Here is an 18,164-nt window from a genome sequence, read left to right as displayed (position 1 = left end):
CCTTCTTCATTTCTTCATTCTCATCCTCTGGAAGAGATTGTAGAATTGTGGAATTATTTCATCTTAGTCTTGAGAGAACTTACAGCAAAGCCATTTGGGCCCAGAGTTTTCCTTGTAGCAAAGTATTCATTTACCAAGTCAATAATTTAATATTTAAACTACTTTTTACCTTTCCTATTTCTTTTCTTCATTTTGGTTAGTTGTAATTTTTTTTTTTTGAGAAAGTCATTCATCTAAACTGACAAATTTATTCTGGCATAAAACTGTTCATAAAATAATCACTATCACTATCGTTTTTTCACTTCTGCAGGATCTATGGGAGGTCTCCTTGTTCATCTCAGATTTAGCTGTTTGTGTCCACTTCTCTGTCAAGCTTGAAGGAGCATTCTCAATTTTATTAATATTTCAACAATTTTTCTCCCAAGAATTAGCATTTCATTTTGTCGCTTGTTTAATATTTCAGTAATTCAAGGTCTTTAGCCTCCTTGAATCTACTGATTACTCAGAGATGCAATTCGTAACTTCCAAACAGATGAGAACTGTTGTTTTTAATATTTACATGCTATATCCTTTTCTTTTGTACTCTTTCACATTTAAATTTTCAGCATCCTCGTGGATCGCATGCTTTTTAGAAACTGAAGGCTTTAAAATATATTAATATCATGAATGGGAACTTACACTAAATAAATCTTTTAAAGGTTCATGGAATTCAGTTAAGTTCAATTATTTTCTCCTTTTCTTTTCTTTCTTCCTTCCTTCCTTTTCTCTTTCTTCCTTCCTTCCTTCCTTCCTTCCTCCCCTCCCCTCCCCTCCCTTTCCTCTTTTTCTTTCTTTCTTCCTTTCTTTCTTTCTTTCTTTCTTTCTTTCTTTCTTTCTTTCTTTCTTTCTTTCTTTCTTTCTTTCTTTCTTTCTTTCTTTCTTTCTCTCTCTCTCTCTCTTTTTCTCTTTCTTTCTTTCTTTCTCTTTTTTTCTTTCTTTCCTTCTTTCTTTCTTTCTTTCTTTCTTCTTTTTGCCTTTTCTAGGGCCACTCCCAAGGCATATGGAGGTTCCCACGCTAGGGGTCGAATCGGAGCTGTAGCCAACGGCCTACACCACAGCTCACGGTACCGCCGGATCCTTAACCCACTGAGCAAGGCCAGAGATCGAACCCGAGACCTCATGGTTCCTGGTCGGACTCATTAACCACTGAGGCACGATGGGAACTCCATGTTTCATTATTTTCATATGTGCTTCCATGTCTCCCATGTCTCTTTGTCCATCAGGTAGGACGCGGCAGGAGGGCTGGCGGTCCCTCCCAGGGCAGGCTGTGTGGTGAGTGTGGCTTCTGCTGGGCGTGCACCCCATGAACGGTCTGAGTGGGGCGGGGGGAAGCCAGCTGCCTTGCTGTGAAGCCCCCCGTGCAGAAGCCCTTGTGAGTGATTTTGCAAAGGGACCACCTCTCCAACCAGCCTCAAGAGGACTGCATTTTTGGCTGAGAGCTGATTGTTTTGCCACGGGGGATCTCAAACCAAAGGCACTTGGGTTCAACCACAGACAGATTCCTGACCCGCAGACGCTACAAAACAATAGCCTCTAAGTTCGGGGGGTAATTTTTACACAGCAGTAGATAACGAATACGGTTGGGTTACCAGGTGAAGGAGACTTCATTTCGTGCTGGTCTTATTTATTTATTTTTTAATTTTGTTGTTATTATTATTTTTAATAGTTATTTCCCCAATACGATTTTTTTTCCTACTGTACAGCATGGTGACCTCGTTACACATACATGTATACATTCTTTTTTCTCCCATTATCAGGCTCCATCATAAGTGACTAGACATAGTTCCCAGTGCTACACAGCAGGATCTCATTGCTAATCCATTCCAAAGGCAATAGTTTTGTATCTATTAACCCCAAGCTCCCCAACCACCCCACTCCCTCCCCCTTGCCAACCACAAGTCTGTTCTCCAAGTCCATGAGTTTCTTTTCTGTGGAAAGGTTCATTTGTGCCTTATATTAGATTCCAGATATAAGTGATACCACATGGTATTTGTCTTTCTCTTTCTGACTTACTTCACTCAGTATGAGAGTCTCTGGTTCCATCCATGTTGCTGCAAATGGCATTATTTTGTTCTTTTTTATGGCTGAGTAGTATGCCATTGTGTATATATCAACATCTTCCTAATTCAATCCTCTGTCGATGGACATTTGGGTTGTTTCCATGTCTTGGCTCTTGTGAATAGAGCTGCAATGAACATGCGGGTGCATGTGTCCTTTTTAGGGAAAGTCTTGTTGGGATATTTGCCCAAGAGTGGGGTTGCTGGGTCATATGGAAGTTCTATGTACAGATTTCTAAGGTCCCTCCATACTGTTCTCCGTAGAGGTTGTACCCACTCATATTCCCACCAGCAGTGCAGGAGGCTTCCCTTTTCTCCACACCCCCTCCAGCACTTGTTATTTGTGGACTTACTAATGATGGCCATTCTGACGGGTGTGAGGTGGTATCTCACGGTCGTTCCGATTTGCACTTCTAGTTGTGGTTTTAGATGACTGTGAATAAAGGCAGGATGCACGTCTGCTTACAGGTGATGGTGTGAACACGGTTTTCCCTCCTCTTCAGTGAGTATCCACAGCGGGAGCGCCGGGTCAGATGGAAAGTCTATGCTGAGCTTTGCAAGAAGCTGCCAAGTTCCACCGGTTTCTCAGCCCCGGCGTCAGTGTGGGGACCTCCTCTCCCACTTCTCTCCGAAGTGTTTCTCTTGCCCAGGGACCCTCTCTTCTTTCCCCAGGATTCCAACGACCCCTTTCCTTTGGTCTCTAAACCATTTTCTGGAATTTCTATTTTGCTCCTTTGTGTTTCATTCTGGGTATGTTCTGATTTATCGTCCACATCCCTAAGATTTTCTTTGAAATGGCTGTGTCTAATTAACTTTAAGCTCATCCTCTACTGTACTTAATTTTATGACTGTATTTTTCATTTCCAGAATTTCCATTGGCCGCCTTTGGCCGGTTTCTGCTGAGGTTCTCGTTCTTTGGTCTCCTCCGGCACAGTAAACGTACTTACGTTAAAGATGGCGATTTTGAACTCCAATCTTTGAGCCCCGCAGATACCCCACGATGGTGTTCCTGCTCGTAATTTTCCGTCTCATTTTGTGTCCTCATGTGCCTGGTTCCTTCTGATTATGTGATGTTGAACTTCGTGTTTGAAAAATGGTTTGTAAGAACGTTCTGAAGCCTCGGATGCTCTGACTGTCCTTTGGGAGGGATTTATATATTTTTTTCTCCCAGGTACCTAGACCCTGTCAATCCTGGAGGCCCTCAGTCCTGCCCCAGGGCTGAGATGATTCCCAGCTGAGCTCTGGTTCTTAGTTGTTCTTCTGACTCTTAGGATGGACCCCTCAAGGTGTCCCCCTGACCCCTGTAGCCCTGGCAGGGGCTGAACTCAGCCTGTCCGCACCATCCCAGGAGGCACAGCCAGCTTCTCAGCTGCCTCCTATGGACTCCGTCAATGCCCAGTGTGCTTGGTAGAAAAGCCTAGGATACAGGTGTATTCCATATGCCCAACTCCTTAAGTCCCCTCAACAAAAGATTGGTCTGAATTTCCCTTCAGACAACACTAGAAGCCCTGCTGTTGGGCTGCTGCTCGCGTGGAGGAATCAACTATTTGTTTCAGCCTCTTCTAGCAGGTCTTGGATGCACGCAGTCAAGTCAATTTCTAAATGATGCATATTCACTGATACGCCCACACGAAATCCTTCAAGCCAGTTAGGTGTTCGCCAGTCCTTCAATATTATACTCCTTCACCCTTTTTAGGGATGAAAAGAAAAAGGCACTTTTTCTTTCATTCAAAACATCGTCAGACCATCCACGTCCTCCTTCCGCTCAGTATGAGCCTCATTCGATACTGGTTTCCCCAGACCTCGTACTCCACACACGCCTCTGCAAAGTCACCCAACGTCAAGCGCAATTTTAACTCCTTAACTTAAAAAACATAAGCTGACGACATGCCCTGCAGTCACGTTGTTAGCTTTTCCCCCATTTCCAGTTTTGAAGCCTGCTGCATTTCTAAGTTTGAAAGAAGCACTTACCATTTGAGACGGAATTTCCATTTTCAGCCGTGACAGCACTGGACAGGGAGTTAGACAACTGAAGTCCACGGTTGTTGGCATTTCTATCTTGGGTCTCTGATGCGATTTCTGATGAACCAAGATCATCACGGCTGGCAAGGTTCATGTTAGTTTCAAAACCTAAAACAGAGTGTAGAAAAAATTACTCCTCTTCTGATAAAATGTATTGAACAAATTGAGTCAATTAATGGAAGGACTTCATCAAATTTCTCAAGTCAGATATTAATTACATTTGAAACAGTAACTCAATAAGCATCCTTAACCAAACGTCTGGCCTACAAAATAGGCACCAAATTTTGCATCAACCTAATGAAACGCAGTGGGACACACTAAGTGGGGACAATGAAATTTGTTATTTATATTTATTTTTATTATTTATTTATTTATTTATTTATTTTTGCTTTTTAGGGCTGCACTCATGGCATGTGGAGGTTCCCAGGCTAGGGGTCAAATCGGAGCTACAGGTGCCAGCCTACACCACAGCCACAGCAACGCAGGATCCAAGCTGAGTCTGTGATCCATACCACAGCTCCTGGCAATGCCAGATCCTCAACCCACTGAGCGAGGCCAGGGATCGAACCCGCAACCTCATGGTTCCTAGTTGGATTCGTTTCCACTGCGCCACCACGGGAACTCCGAAATTTCTTATTTTTAAACACGTCTATACAGAATTTTTTTGATGTCATTATAGAATTGCCTTCCTTGAGAAGGTTATTTCCTAAAAGAAACGTGGTAATATATTCATGTTTTGGAAGCTTTCTGAGTTTTTAAATTAAGTCATCGGGGGCAACATTTTTGTTTTGAAAAAAAAGGAATGACAAATATATTTGCAACACGGTTACAAAATTTGTTTTACCAACTTAGGGATACTAAACTTCCAAACCCCACTTCTGCAATCTATATAGTAACCAAGTTGCCTAAATGTTTGTCTGTTTTTGGTGTTTTTTGTGTTTTTTTAATCCTCTCCCATGGCATGTGCAAGTTCCGTGGGCAGGGATTGAACCCACGCCATAGCAGCAACCTTGAGCTGCTGCAGTGACAACGTCAGCTCTTTCACCCGGTGCACCACAAGGGAACTCCTAAGGTGCCTAAATGCATGTCCTACACTGAGTTCTCTGAGATACACGAACACAGAAGCCACTGTCTAAATTAGGCCAAAGACCCCAAAACAGAGCTCTACCCTCCAGGGGATTTCTGGTCAAGGTCAGGGCTGTGCCGGCTGCTTCCGCCCTTGTCTGTTGGTGCACAGGAGATCCTGGCCCTCTCTCAGGCCATCCTGAAGTTTCAGACACATGAGGACACATTTATAACACCGTATTCCGCATAATGTGCTTTGTTACATGTGGTGAAGAGCTGTGACTCCCTCCCACGATGCCAAGGCAGGCAGGAAGCAGGAGGCCGGGCCTGGCGGGACCCAGCTCTGCCTCCTGGACGCCGTCTCCTGCCCTCCAAGAGCACTCAGGGGTGAGCACTTAGCCGGAGGCTCCACGACAACCCAGTTTCCTGGCATGGGGTAGGCATTCTTTCTCCCCTCCTGCCCCCGGGGACCCTGCTCAGAGCAACAGGGACCACCCTTCCCCAGAGAGAAGCCTGGCCTGCCCAGACGGGACCACGTGCCGAGGCTTCGAGAAGGAAGCACTGGACACACAGGATGAGGGCAAAATGAGCAGGGCTCTGACAACCAGGCAGAGGGGTTTATACGCACAGGGCCCAAGGAGCCACCACCACGGCTTCTGACTCCTTGTATTTAAAAAACAAGTGATGGAGTCCCTGCTGCGGCTCAGCAGGTTAAGAACCCGACTAGTGTCCATAAGGATGCAGGTTTGATCCCTGGCCTCGCTCGGTGGGTTAAGGATCCAGCGTTGCCATGGGCTGCAGTGTAGGTCACTGATGCAGCTTGGATCCTGCGTGGCTGTGGCTGTGGCCCAATTTCACCCCTAGCCTTAGAATTTCCATGTGCCACACCTATGGCCCTAAAAAGAAAAAAATAAAAGTGAAAAAAAAAAAGTTTGTATGTGTATATGTACAACTGAATCGCTGTGTGTTACAGGAGAAATGACCACAACATCCAAAGTCAATGCTGCTTCAGTTCAAAACACAAACAAGTGAAGTGGGCGTGGCCAGGCCCGCAGGTGACCAGAGGGGGAGTGGTCACCATCCCAGCTCCTGGCAGAGCGGTCATCCCACAGGCTGGGACTCAGAGGGTATTCATTCAAAGTGGTCAACTCCATTTTCCCTTTTTTTTTGGATCTTCTGAAAATTGGTAAAAAAGAGGTTTTAAAGCTGACTCAAGACACAAACATTCACCTGCTTTTATTTCCCTTTAAGCTTCTTTCTTTTTTTTTTTTTCGGCTTTTTAGGGCCACACCGTGGCCTATGGAGGTTCCTAGGCTAGGGGTTGAATCGGATCTACAGCCACTGGCCTACACCACAGCCACAGCCACATGAGAACCGAGATATGTCTGTGACCTACCCCACCAGCTCACAGCAATGCCTGATCCTTAACCCACTGAGCGAGGCCAGGGATCGAACCTGCATCCTCATGGATTGTAGTTGGGTTCTTAACCCACTGAGCCACAACAGGAGCTCCAACAATTGGTGTATCTTAATCATAGTCAAAAATCTCCATTTTTGCTATAAAGTTTAAATTTTTTTTTTCTGACCAGCAGACCTTGTAGCCAAGAAATATTTTAAAATGTGTCACACAAGTTAGGCTGTGGTCCTTACATTATGTCCTAAAGAATTCTTCACATTTTTACCATGAAAGCATATGTCTGTCTATGCGAAGATGGCTCTGGGTTGGAATCAGGCAGTGAGTCCTTCTTAAGACCTAAAACTGCAGGGTCAACCCGACGGCAATCATTCACTCTGTTCTCATAGCAACTACCATCTCCTGCGAGAGGTGGGACCTGACTCAGTTCTCATGTTCAGAACAGTTCTGAAGAGCTGTCACTCCCTCGCCTGTTCTTGAGATGAGGTCGTTGAGGCCTGAGAGGGTTCGTCTATGCAGCCATTTCACTAGCAGTCAGTGCTGCGGCCGGTGTAGACTGAGAGGTGTAGGGCGTGGCCGTCCACCCGCACTGGTTCCTCGGCGTGGCCCCTTCTGGAAAGTCTTCCCTCCTTTTCATTTGCTGATGTAGAGAGGAAGGCAGCTGCTTTCCTGGGACTTTATCCGCCTGCCTCTGCGGTAGTGACCTGGGAACCCCAGCCTGAAACACTGTATCCTAGCCACTGACACAGCGCTGCCACGTTAATATCGACTTGGGGTCATCCTCACTCATGAATATTAACCGGGGGATTCTTTTTTTTCTTTCTTTCTTTTTACAGCCGCACCTACGGCCTATGGAAGTTCCTGGGCTCGGGTCGAATCAGAGCTGCAGCCACAGCGACACCAGATCTGAGCCACATCCGCAACCTGCGCCACAGCTCGCTGCCACGCTGGATCCTTAGCTCATGAGCGAGGCCAAGGATCCACGCTGCATCCTCATGGAGACTCTGTTGGACTCCTAACTTGTTGAGCCACAGTGGGAACTCCCTAACCGGGAGATTCTTGCTGACGGCATTCTGTGTCGGCCTTTGCTCATAAACGCCCTTACTCCAGGTTGAACCCAGGTGCCCGACAGTCTGGGTCCCAACTTGTTAATTTCTCGATTCAGCTACAAAGAGGGTCAAAGGCAGAAACTCTCCGCTCTGTGATGTTGCCTTAAAGGGTCAGTTTAGGGCAGCAGTGGTTGCACCGTTCCTTGTCAAAAGTATACCTGTTCCTCTACGTAGGCACGGAAGCAGCGACAACGGGGACACAGCAGGAGAACCCTGGTGTGAAGCCCGAAAAAGTCTTAGCTATGAAAGTGCAGGTCCAAGAGGCATACTTGATGGAAAATTAAAAAAATAATAATCGAGAGCAAATAAGGTCATCAAGTTCATTCATGCTTCCGAGCCACACTCATCAGGTTGTTGAGGGTGAAGAGACGTCACCCCAAAAGAAAATATTTGCGATTCTCAAAGAATTTAAGCAAACAATTAGTGAGGCCTGTACGAATCCCGTGTAGAGATTTCCAGGTGTGTCTAGGATTTGCGTGTCTCCGCATCTGATGCCATCAGCGGTTTGTGTAACCCTAGCTGATTCCAACAGGGTGATGTTTTAGCCTGTGGATGGGGTTTCTCTGTGACCCTTGCCTGGCGCTGTTCTCACAGGTCCGGGAACGATGAATCACAGAGGGATCTGGCTCAAAGTCTTGGCCCTTACATAAAGTATGATGATTGAATACAAGAATGCAATGAGGACACTTTTAAGCTGAGTATTCATCGAGGCAGAGAATGCCAGCCGATCTCTCACTGCGAGTACACAAAACGCTTGTCTGGTGCGAGCGTTTGTATAACTAAGGAATCACACTCAGTGGGTGTGAGCCTTTGAAAACGGGCTTTCAGTACAAGGTGACAGTGCACCCTCCCAACACTCCAGGGGACACGAGACACGAGAGATGTGTTTGGTTGTCAGCCTGGGAGGTGGGAGCTACTGGTATCCAGTCAGTAGAAATCGGGGATGCATGAAGCAAAGGACCTTACCAGGCACCGGACAGCACCCCGCCCCAAGGAAGACTCATCCGGCCTGGGGCGGGGGTGGTGTCAACAAACCCTGTTTTAAAAGCTAAGGCAGCACAGATCTGGAAGTCAAACTTAGGGTATGAGGGGGAACATGGGGGGAAGGGAGAGACCGGGCTTTAGGATTGACCCATACCGGCTGCTCTACACGGTCTAAACAAGTACCCAGGACCTACTGCCGAACCCAGGGAACTCGGCTCAACAGTCTGGGAAAAGAAGCTGAAAAAGAGTGGATGTGTGTCTGTGTACGGCTGCTTCACTTTGCTGCACACCCGAAACGAACCCAACTATTGTAAATCAGCTCTACGCCCATAACATGTAATAACTAAATAAATACATGCAAGCTAAATCAGATCCTGCCATGTGCCGCTCGTGTCTCTTCGGGGGTTTCTTATTCTGTTCAGGTCGAGATCGAAGTCTTTCTGAGGCAGAGGGGCCCTCCAGGATCCCACCCCCTGCTCGCTTTGGTCTGCCGCTCCCACTACCCCACTGCCACCTGCCTCACCAGCCACACCTCCGCACCCCTCCCCTCGGCTTCTCACTGGAGCCGAGAAAACGCAGATGCTCTGCTCCAAGCACACAGAGCCGACAGGCCGTGCAGACCACCTTCCAGAGACAGCAGCCCCTTCCCCACCCCCAGGTGAGTTTCTGTCCCCATCACCTGTCTTGGGTTTCCACACGGCCCTTCTCACCACGTGACTTTTTACGTTTCAATTATTTGTTTATTTTCCGTCTCCTCCCCCTAGAAAACTGACACCAGTCACATGCGATGCTGGTGCCTCCCGCAGTCCCTGCACAGAGCAGGTGCTCAGTCCATAATCGGTGACAGAAAGAGAAAGAAGAAGGAATAAAGCAGTCATACAGCGACCGTGCCCTGAGCATTAATTTTCGAAAGCCACCCTTTCGCTGCAACTATGAAATAGTTGACAAGTTTACTAGCTAAAAAAATTCACGTGCGTTATTACAGAGAAATCACGCCCCCCAGGAAATCACTTTTGTCCATTCACATGAGATCATTGGAAAAGGTAACAGGTTGTCCGCTGTTAACACGCCTTTGGGTTCTAATCTCTACTTACTCCCAAGTTCCGAGGTAAAGGGGAATTTCAGAGTGTGGGAGGAGAATGTTTTCTACCTCTTCAAAGAGCCACAGGGCTGCTTGCTTTTCTCCCTAAGAGTGTTCACTCGCAGAACAAGACGGCCGAAGTACGGAAGCAAGCAAGTGCCCACGGGTGGCTGGATGGATAACCAAGAGGTGATACACGCACACACGATGCAATACGGCTCAGCCGGAAGAAGAATGCAGTCTTGCCATTCGTGACAACATGAATGGACCTAGGAGGTGTTGAGTGAAATAAGCCAAAGACAAACACTCTATGATCTCATTTATGTGTGGAATTTAAACCCCCCCCCCAAACGAACACACACAACAACACAGAAACAGAGTCACAGATCCAGGGAAGAGACAAGCGGGTGCCGGGGGAAGATGGGGGTGAGAGAAGGAGGTGAGAGAGATCGAAAGGTTCAAACTTCCAGTTACAAAACCGGTGAGACTTGGGGATGAGACGCACAGTGAGGGGATATGGTCAACCAGAGCGTCACAGCCTTTTTTTGGGGGGGTAGCACCCACAGCATATGGAAGTCCCCAGGCCAGGGGCTGAATCCGAGCCGCAGCTGCAGCAACATCAGATGCTTTAACCCACTGAGCCAGGTTGGGGATCAAATCCATGCCTCCACAGCCACCTGAGCCTCTGTCGTTGGATTCTTAACCCACTGTGCCATGGCGGGAACTCCGATCACATCCCATCCTTTAAAAACGAACAAAACAGAAGCCTGCTTTGTCTGTTAAAGCCTTTGACACATAAAATGGAGACATGTGCAGAAGGGACAACCAGATGCGTGCTAACAGGTGCCTCTTCTCAGGCTTCTGGGTGGTGACGTGAGTCAGAAGGTTATCAATGCAAAAGGTAATGGCTCCCAGCACCTTCAGTGCCAGCGTGAAGGCAGCAGGGGATCAGGGGTCGAAAGGGAAGCCCTGCAAATGCAGGAGAGGCAGGGGTTTCGGTGGCCAGGGGACCCCAAAGTGCGGTAGAGAGGGAGAGGAAAAGGAAGCAGAAATGCAGAGCAGCAGGTTCCGGGATGCTGAAGTGCCTGGACCTCCTGCAGCATCCGGAGGGGAGGTACCTGAGTGAGCGTGTAACGTGAAGGAGGCTGCACCTGTAAAGGGTTATCATCCAGCACAAAACGTGTCCAGCTGACTAGCTTCGAAGAGAGCTTAGAAATGGAAGAGGGGCGAGAGTTTAGACTCAGGCAGCAGCAGAAGGAAGGGAAGCGGGGGGCGAACTGAGGCACAGACCCTTTGAGCCTGGGGACTGGGAGGGAATCAGGACCAGCAAGGTGCCTGGTGATGGGTGTGAGTTTGGGGCTGCAAATGCGGACTCTGAAGTGACAGCCACCCATGCAGGGGCTAAACCAAGCGCCAATTATTTGAACAAGAGCATTTATTAGGACTGAAAAGAAAATGTCTAAGGGAGACACAAAAATTGCTCCAGAGGGAGGATTTTCTCCAGGAAAAGCAAGGTTCCTACAAGTATGGAGACAGGACGCAGCGCAGGTGACAGTGGATACAAACAGGCAGATGTAGGCTTGGGGGAGGGGCCAGGGGCTGGGATGCGGGGGCTCTTGGCAGAGGGGAAGGGCTTCCAGAAGCAGGGCGAGGCTGACAGTACCAAATACCACAGAAAGATCAAGGCGGAGGAGGAAGGCAGGAGCGATGGAGTAATGCTTAAAAACATCGTTTCTCTCTTAGTTACCTTCACTTGAGATGGTTTTGGGGTGTATTTTGGAAACAGAAGCGACCAGGATCCAGGTTTTCAGTAATGCTGGAGAAAAACAAACTATAGCCGTTTGACTGATTTAATGCTAAGCATGCTATGCAAGGCATAAAAAATGTGAAAATATATTTTAAACTCATTACTCATGCTGGCTGTAATTCATTCTGCAACCCTATAGGAAAATTCCTCTCTAGCCAGGCTACTGCAGGGAGGGATATGCTTGTGTTTTCCTCTTTGGCGTTAAGGAAAAACACAAAGGCTGAGAGAAGAGCTGGCACAGTCCTGGCACTTTCCAGGCTCTGGTTTCTAAAATGTAGAAGTCGCAGCTTGACTCTGGAGACAGACACATGTGGCTACTGTGTCACTACACGCAGGCAGGATGCTCAGACCCCAAATCAGCATCTCCTTTGTGTTAAACCAAAGGAGCAATGCCTTTTCTCTGGCCACATCTGGGGCACACGGAAGTTCCCCAGCCAGGGATGGATCCTGAACCACGGCAGTGACCTGAGCCACAGCAGTGACAGCACTGCATCCTTAACCCACTGAGCCACCAGGAGACTCCAGAACAATGCCTTTTTAAAATTTTATTTCTTTTACTAAAGCATATTTGATGTACAATGTTGTGACAATTTCTGCTGCATGTGGAGCTTCCTGGGCTAGGGGTCAAATCGGAGCTGCAGCTGAGACCTATGCCACAGCTTGTGGCAACGCTGGATCCTCAGCCCACTGAGCAAGGCCAGGGATTGAACCCACATCCTCACAGACACTATGTCGGGTTTTTAACCTGCTGAGCCACAACGGATACTCCCAACAATGCCTTTTAAATTTCTGACTTCTCAAGAGTTCCCTTGCGGCTCAGAGGGTTAAGAATCTGTCATTGTCACTGCTGTGGCTTGGGTTCGATCCCTGGCCTGGGGAGATGCTCCATGCCGTGGGCATGGACCAAAAAGTCTGATTTCTCTAAAATCTTACATCATTGTGCACGAGGAAAAAAACACAAATAAGGACCTAGAAATCACGGCCAAGGCCCCTGCACTCTGCTATAACAAGCCTCTAGGAAGTGAATCCGATTTTTTGCTTCTCCATAACAGCATAGCCCAGACATCTGGTATATCACCCCAGAGAAAGAAAGCGTCACACAGACGCGCGGAGGCTGGTTCTCAAAGGAGCAGAGAGGTTTCCCGCGTGAGGTTGTGTAAAGAGCTGTCAGGTATGAGCAGGAGGCACACGCCAAAGGGGTGTGTGTTGTGAACAGCAGGAACCTAACGGACCCTACACCACGGGAAAGAGACCTGCCCGCCCTTTGCCAAGAGTCACAGAAATGATCGGGGGGGGGGGGCGGGCGTCAGTGCCCACCAGTGAGGACGCGAGGTTCGCAGGCGATTGCTCTTGGGACAGCTGCGTCCCAGAACGCAGTTTCGTGTCTAAACGAACGGATTACTCCCGAAGCAGAAAAGCACAAGGCGGCGGGGACCGGGGGAAGGACGGGTTCAGAAAACAGAATCGCCGGACCTGCCTCTTCCCCTAAGAGGCTAGCGCCGCGCCCCCCACCCCAGCAGCATCCCTCCCCACGTTTCCACCCTGTGTGAAATCACCACCGTTGAGTAGCTCAGGCTTCTCAGAGTTGCCCTTGAACTTGTACGTTCAGCCTCCTTCTGTGCCAGAAAGTGCCACGAGCACTGGTCCCAGGGGTTAAGTCGGACGGAAGGGAAGTGCTTCCTGGTCCCCCCTGCCGCCCCGCCCCAGCTCCTGGCACCCGCTCCCCTGCCAAGTCTTAGGAGAGGGTTTGTGCTAAAAACACCAACTGAAGCAGGAAACAGTGATATCTTCAACAACATATGTGCTGAGCAGGGCAGGAATGCACCCATAGTAAAGCTAAAAAATGACTCTCGGTATAAATAAGGTTTGCAGAACCCAAAAAGGCGCAGAAAATGATGGCGTGCCAATTTTCAGTTCGCCTAACTGGCTCCTTTTGGGCCCATCTCTCCTGTCCCTGCCATGAGGGGAACACAGGGCCACCCTTTCCTCTCCCTGCAGCTCGCCCGCCCTATAATTAGCCGAATATGCAACATCTGAACAACAAGCTGGCCTGGCCCGGAGACCGATTTCTCATGTCTGCTCTCATAGGTCACGCGGTTATTTATGGAGCTGTTATTTTTATGTTTCCTAAATGCCAGGTGGTAGCGGAGAGCCAGGAGCCTCGGAACGCAGCACCTGCACAGCTGCGCTGGGCCGGCGGCCCGCGTCCCAGTTTCGGGTGCCCTTCCTCCAGAATGCGGAGGTGGCGAGCACGCGATGCCTGCTCTGTGACTGGGAGCTTTTGGTGTTGCTGGCACTGGTACAGTGTCACCTGGATGGGAGGGAAAGGAAGCCCTGCCATCTGGAAACAACAAGAAGGGTCCCCGGGAGACACCCTGACAGCTCCCGCAGCCTTTCTTAGGGGAACAGCCAACACCCAGCGGCAGATCATTTCAGAACAAGACTGTTTATTTATTAGTTTTATGTTTATACTTCCATGAGAATTGTCCTGGCCTTGTTTCGTCTCTTGGTGTTTAATCAACTTTATAAATAGCTCATCGTGGGCCCCTCCTGGATTTTTAATCGAAAATTGCTTTTAAGAAGAATGACTTCAGTCCTTGAGAAAAACAGAATCTACATTTGCAGCATTGCAGGGACACTCTTGTGCTCCCTTCGGAATGGGTTTTCTAGTTCCTTCTGGACCCCCTACCTCCTCTAAGCAAACCTCAGCACAGCTAGAGATCTGGTCAGATCACTTATGAGTCACAGGAGACAGGAAAATGCTAACCGTTAGCGTTCACTCACTGATGGAGCGGCAGCAGGGCAGAGAACCAGGAAAATCAGCAAAAGTGGAAAACCAAAAAACAGGTACATATACACCATGGAATACTACGCAGCCATAAAAAAGAACAAAATAATGCCATTTGCAGCAACGTGGATGCAACTAGAGATCCTCATGTGAAGTGAAGTAAGTCATAAAGAGAAAGACAAATACCATATGATATCACTTATATGTGGAATCTAAAACATGGCACAAATGAACTTATCTGCAGAACAGAAACAGGCTCACAGACATAGAGAACAGACTAGTGGTTGCCAAGGGGAAGGAGGAGTTTGGGGTTGCTGGATAGAAACAATGACATTTAGAATGGATTAGCAATGAGGTCCTACTGTACAGCACAGGGAACTTGTCCAGTCTCCTGTAAGAGACCATGATGGAAGACAATATAAGAAAAGAATGTGTGTGTGTGTGTGTGTGTGTGTGTGTGTGTGTGTGTGTATAAGACTGAGTCACTTTGTCACTTTGCTGCACAGCAAAAATTGGCACAATATTGTGAGTCAACTATACTTTAATAAAAAACATTTAAATAAAAAACCAAAAAGCAATGGTGTATGCTGACTCTTTGCAACGTCCTTGTTCAGAATTATAAAATGTATCCACCCAAGATAATTAAGAGCACAAAGGGCACAGACTGAGACCCCTGGGAACAGGCAGGAGCCACACACCTTGAGCCTCTCCTGTGCCAACATTCCACGGAAAGGACACAGGGCAGGCCTGGGGCAGGACTCCCGTGGTGGGTGTGCTTGGGCCCCCGGGGGTTCAGGGCAGCAGTGGCTTCCACCTGCTCCAGAGCTACACACTGGCGTAAAAGCATGGCCATGCCCTGCACGCCTGCACATCGGCCCTGCTGCCCACACGGGCTGGCTGGCAGCCGGCAGCTCTGAGGCCTTACATAACAGATTAAAAATATCTCTGAAGACTTAAAGTCCTGTCGGAATGCTCCTCCAGCCACGTGGCCTGTTTCTCTGATGGCTCTCGGGATTGTGTCCTTTCGGGGATGGACGGACAGGCGTCCCTAATTCCCTGTGGCTCTAGATCCTGTGTGCATGGGATCAACGGTCCCGGTGGCCAGCACAATGGCAGTGACACATCACACTCGGGACGGGCGAGCCACTGGGGCACTGCTGGGAAAGGCTGACCGGAGCCTCCAACGGCCCTCACTTCGCCGGGTACCACAGGACGAAGACACAGTCGGGGCGGGGGGGTCACGCCTAAGCTGTTCTTATCAGTTATTTTAAAAGTATGTGCATTTAGATGGAAATGAAGATAGAGAATCTCTTTCCACGTACACTGGTGTAACTCCTGCGAAAGATCGCTTGATGACGGTGTCACGCCCTTGTATAAAGCGGGGTGTGTTCACCGTGTGTGCACACACTGGCCTCCGGGATGTGCACACGCACCGCCCTCAGCCTCACGGAGCAGTCCACCTGCTTCCCTCACAGCTTTGGTCTCATTCCCCTGCCCCCCATCTCACCTTATAAATTCCACCCTCCAGACCAGGGCTTCAAAAGACATGTTTATGAGTTAGGAAATTAATTGAGGGGGTCATGATAAGCATTTAAAAATAAGAGAGGAGTACCCATTGTGGCTTAGTGGGTTAAGAACCCGACTAGTATCCATGGGGATGTGGGTACAATCCCTGGCCTCACTTGGTGGATTAAGGATCTTGCATTGCTGTGGCTGTGGTGTAGGCTGGCAGCTGCAGCTCTGATTCAAGCCCTAGCCTGGGAACCTCCATATGCTGCAGGTGGGGCCGTAAAAAGAAAAAAATAAAAACGAGAGCGCAGAATGAATTGAATGCAAACATAGCATTTCACAAGCACCAAAGACAGGCAGTGTTTGGAGAAACCCAAGAAGTTACCTCCTCGAACAATATTTCTGGCTGCCTGGGTACCTGGGGTTTCTCGTTTCCCAGTTGCGTGCTGCTTCTGAGCAGACCCCACATTTTATTTCTAAAATTCTTACAACTAGGACAGTGCCCAGCACAAAACGCACCCATCCATGGTGCGTTGTTTGGAATAAATGAATGAAGTCTGCTCTTCTTATGTAATGATTTTTATTTTTTAACTTTTTAACTTTTATTTGTCTTTTTGCCTTTTCTAGGGCCACTCCCATGGCATATGGAGATTCCCAGGCTAGGGATGAACCTACACCAGAGCCACAGCAACGTGGGATCCGAGCCGCGTCTGTGATCTACACCACAGCTCACGGCAACGCCAGCTCCTTAACCCACCGAGCGAGGCCAGGGATCGAACCTGAGTCCTCATGGTTCCTAGTCGGATTCGTTAACCACTTCACCACGACGGGAACTCCTTATGTAATGATTTTTAAAGCTTGAAAACTGAAAGCTCAGGCAAGTAGCAAACAGCAACACAAAATATGCTTCTGCTAGTTTAATCACTTTGCCTGAAGTCAGCCTCTGCTTTCTCAAATCTGGAAAAGAGGTACATGTGTTGGGGGCAATGTCACAGCAGGACTTTATCATCTGAAAAATGGATCATTTTCCCTGAAGTCATTACAGAGGTTCCTAAGATAGATTCAACCCCTGCAGCCATGGAAATGCTCGCTGGTTGGCAGGCGGCTGGGCTACGTGGCTGGGTTTTCTAACAATCGTCCGATTAAAAGGACATCTTTATGACGCGCCTCACCATAGCCAAGCACCGACCCAGCCTGGGTAAGTGGGTGGAGACCCAGGTAGCTACCAGTCCTTCAGTGAAATGAGCACCAACAGTTAGCATCTTCCTGTTTCCTGGGACACGTGAGTGATGCACCTGGGTCTCTGGTTGTGCTGAGATTTGCGTGGAGGAGGAAGGGAGCCCAGAAGGAACTAGAAAGCACGGTACGACAGGTGCACAAGAGTGTCCCTGAAATGGAGCAAACACAGCTTCCATTTTTCTGAAGGACTGAAGTAGTTCTTCCTAAAGCAATTTTCTATTAAAAATCCAAGCGGGGCTTCATGATGAGCTTTATATAAAGGTGATTAAATACCAAGAGGCAAAATAAAGTCAGTACAACTCTCACAGAAGGCAACCGAAAAAAGTGACTCTTCTGCACTACAGAGCCTGCTGCTGAGCGTGGGCTATTTACTTGAAGAGCAGATAAGAGAACGGGTACAAGGACTGCAGGGTTGCCCTACTTTCAGTCGGTTGTCTGAGCATCACCTCCATCCTGCTTCTAAAACCAGCCCAGCCCCATCCAGCTGGGATTTCACCTGAGAACTGGAGTCAGGGGCAAAGGGATCGGCCACACACAGATGTGACCTCAGGAAATAACGAAAGGGCTGTAAGCTTTGGCGTGTTTTCTAGTAACACGGAAATGTCTGCACAGGGGTAGTTTTCACCCATTGCTTTGCTCAAATCTTCCGTCTCTTGCTTAATCCTTCCTGGGTCTTTCCACCTCACAGGGGTACCATAAAATCAAGACCGAAAACATGCATATTTGCTTTGGGAATAGCCCCCTTGTAATACAGGGCGCACGCCAGGTCTGGCATCCTGTAAATGGGCATTTTGGAGAGAAGGGTATGTTTGATTGGGAGCTCGAGTTTTGGGCGTGTAGGTTTTGCAGGACTCGAGGGAAGCACAAATTCGCCGGCGGGGCCCCACGAGTGTTCTGTCGGAAACGTGTCGTCTCCAATCCAGCTCCAGCTTTGCCGTGGTTTGGATCCTGCATGTTTTAGGACCTGGTCATCTGTGGGGGGAGGGAAGTGAGCAGGATCCCGGTCTTCGGTCTTATCACAATTCGCAGGTACAAACCGCATGCAAGACG

The 18,164-nt window shown here is 48.4% G+C and overlaps 1 protein-coding gene across 3 annotated transcripts in view; it reads right to left on the bottom strand.

The window, feature by feature from the left end:
* MYO16 (myosin XVI) overlaps positions 1 to 18,164 on the bottom strand; it is a 539,824-nt gene that overhangs the window by 31,577 nt on the left and 490,083 nt on the right. For all 3 annotated transcript variants that reach the window (XM_084982290.1, XM_084982289.1, XM_084982291.1), the window contains one exon: positions 4,068 to 4,226. In XM_084982290.1, coding sequence (XP_084838416.1) covers positions 4,068 to 4,226 — 159 coding nt within the window. The remainder of the gene's footprint in view (positions 1 to 4,067; positions 4,227 to 18,164) is intronic.

This window comes from Sus scrofa, chromosome 11 (genome assembly GCF_054392235.1).
Source record: "Sus scrofa isolate SSC_HxYL_T2T_F1_AM1 chromosome 11, Sscrofa_HxYL_maternal_Yorkshire_Landrace_v2.0, whole genome shotgun sequence".
Lineage (NCBI taxonomy): Eukaryota > Metazoa > Chordata > Mammalia > Artiodactyla > Suidae > Sus > Sus scrofa.
Note: the sequence above shows the minus strand (reverse complement) of the source record. Positions and strands in the feature narration are given on the sequence as shown.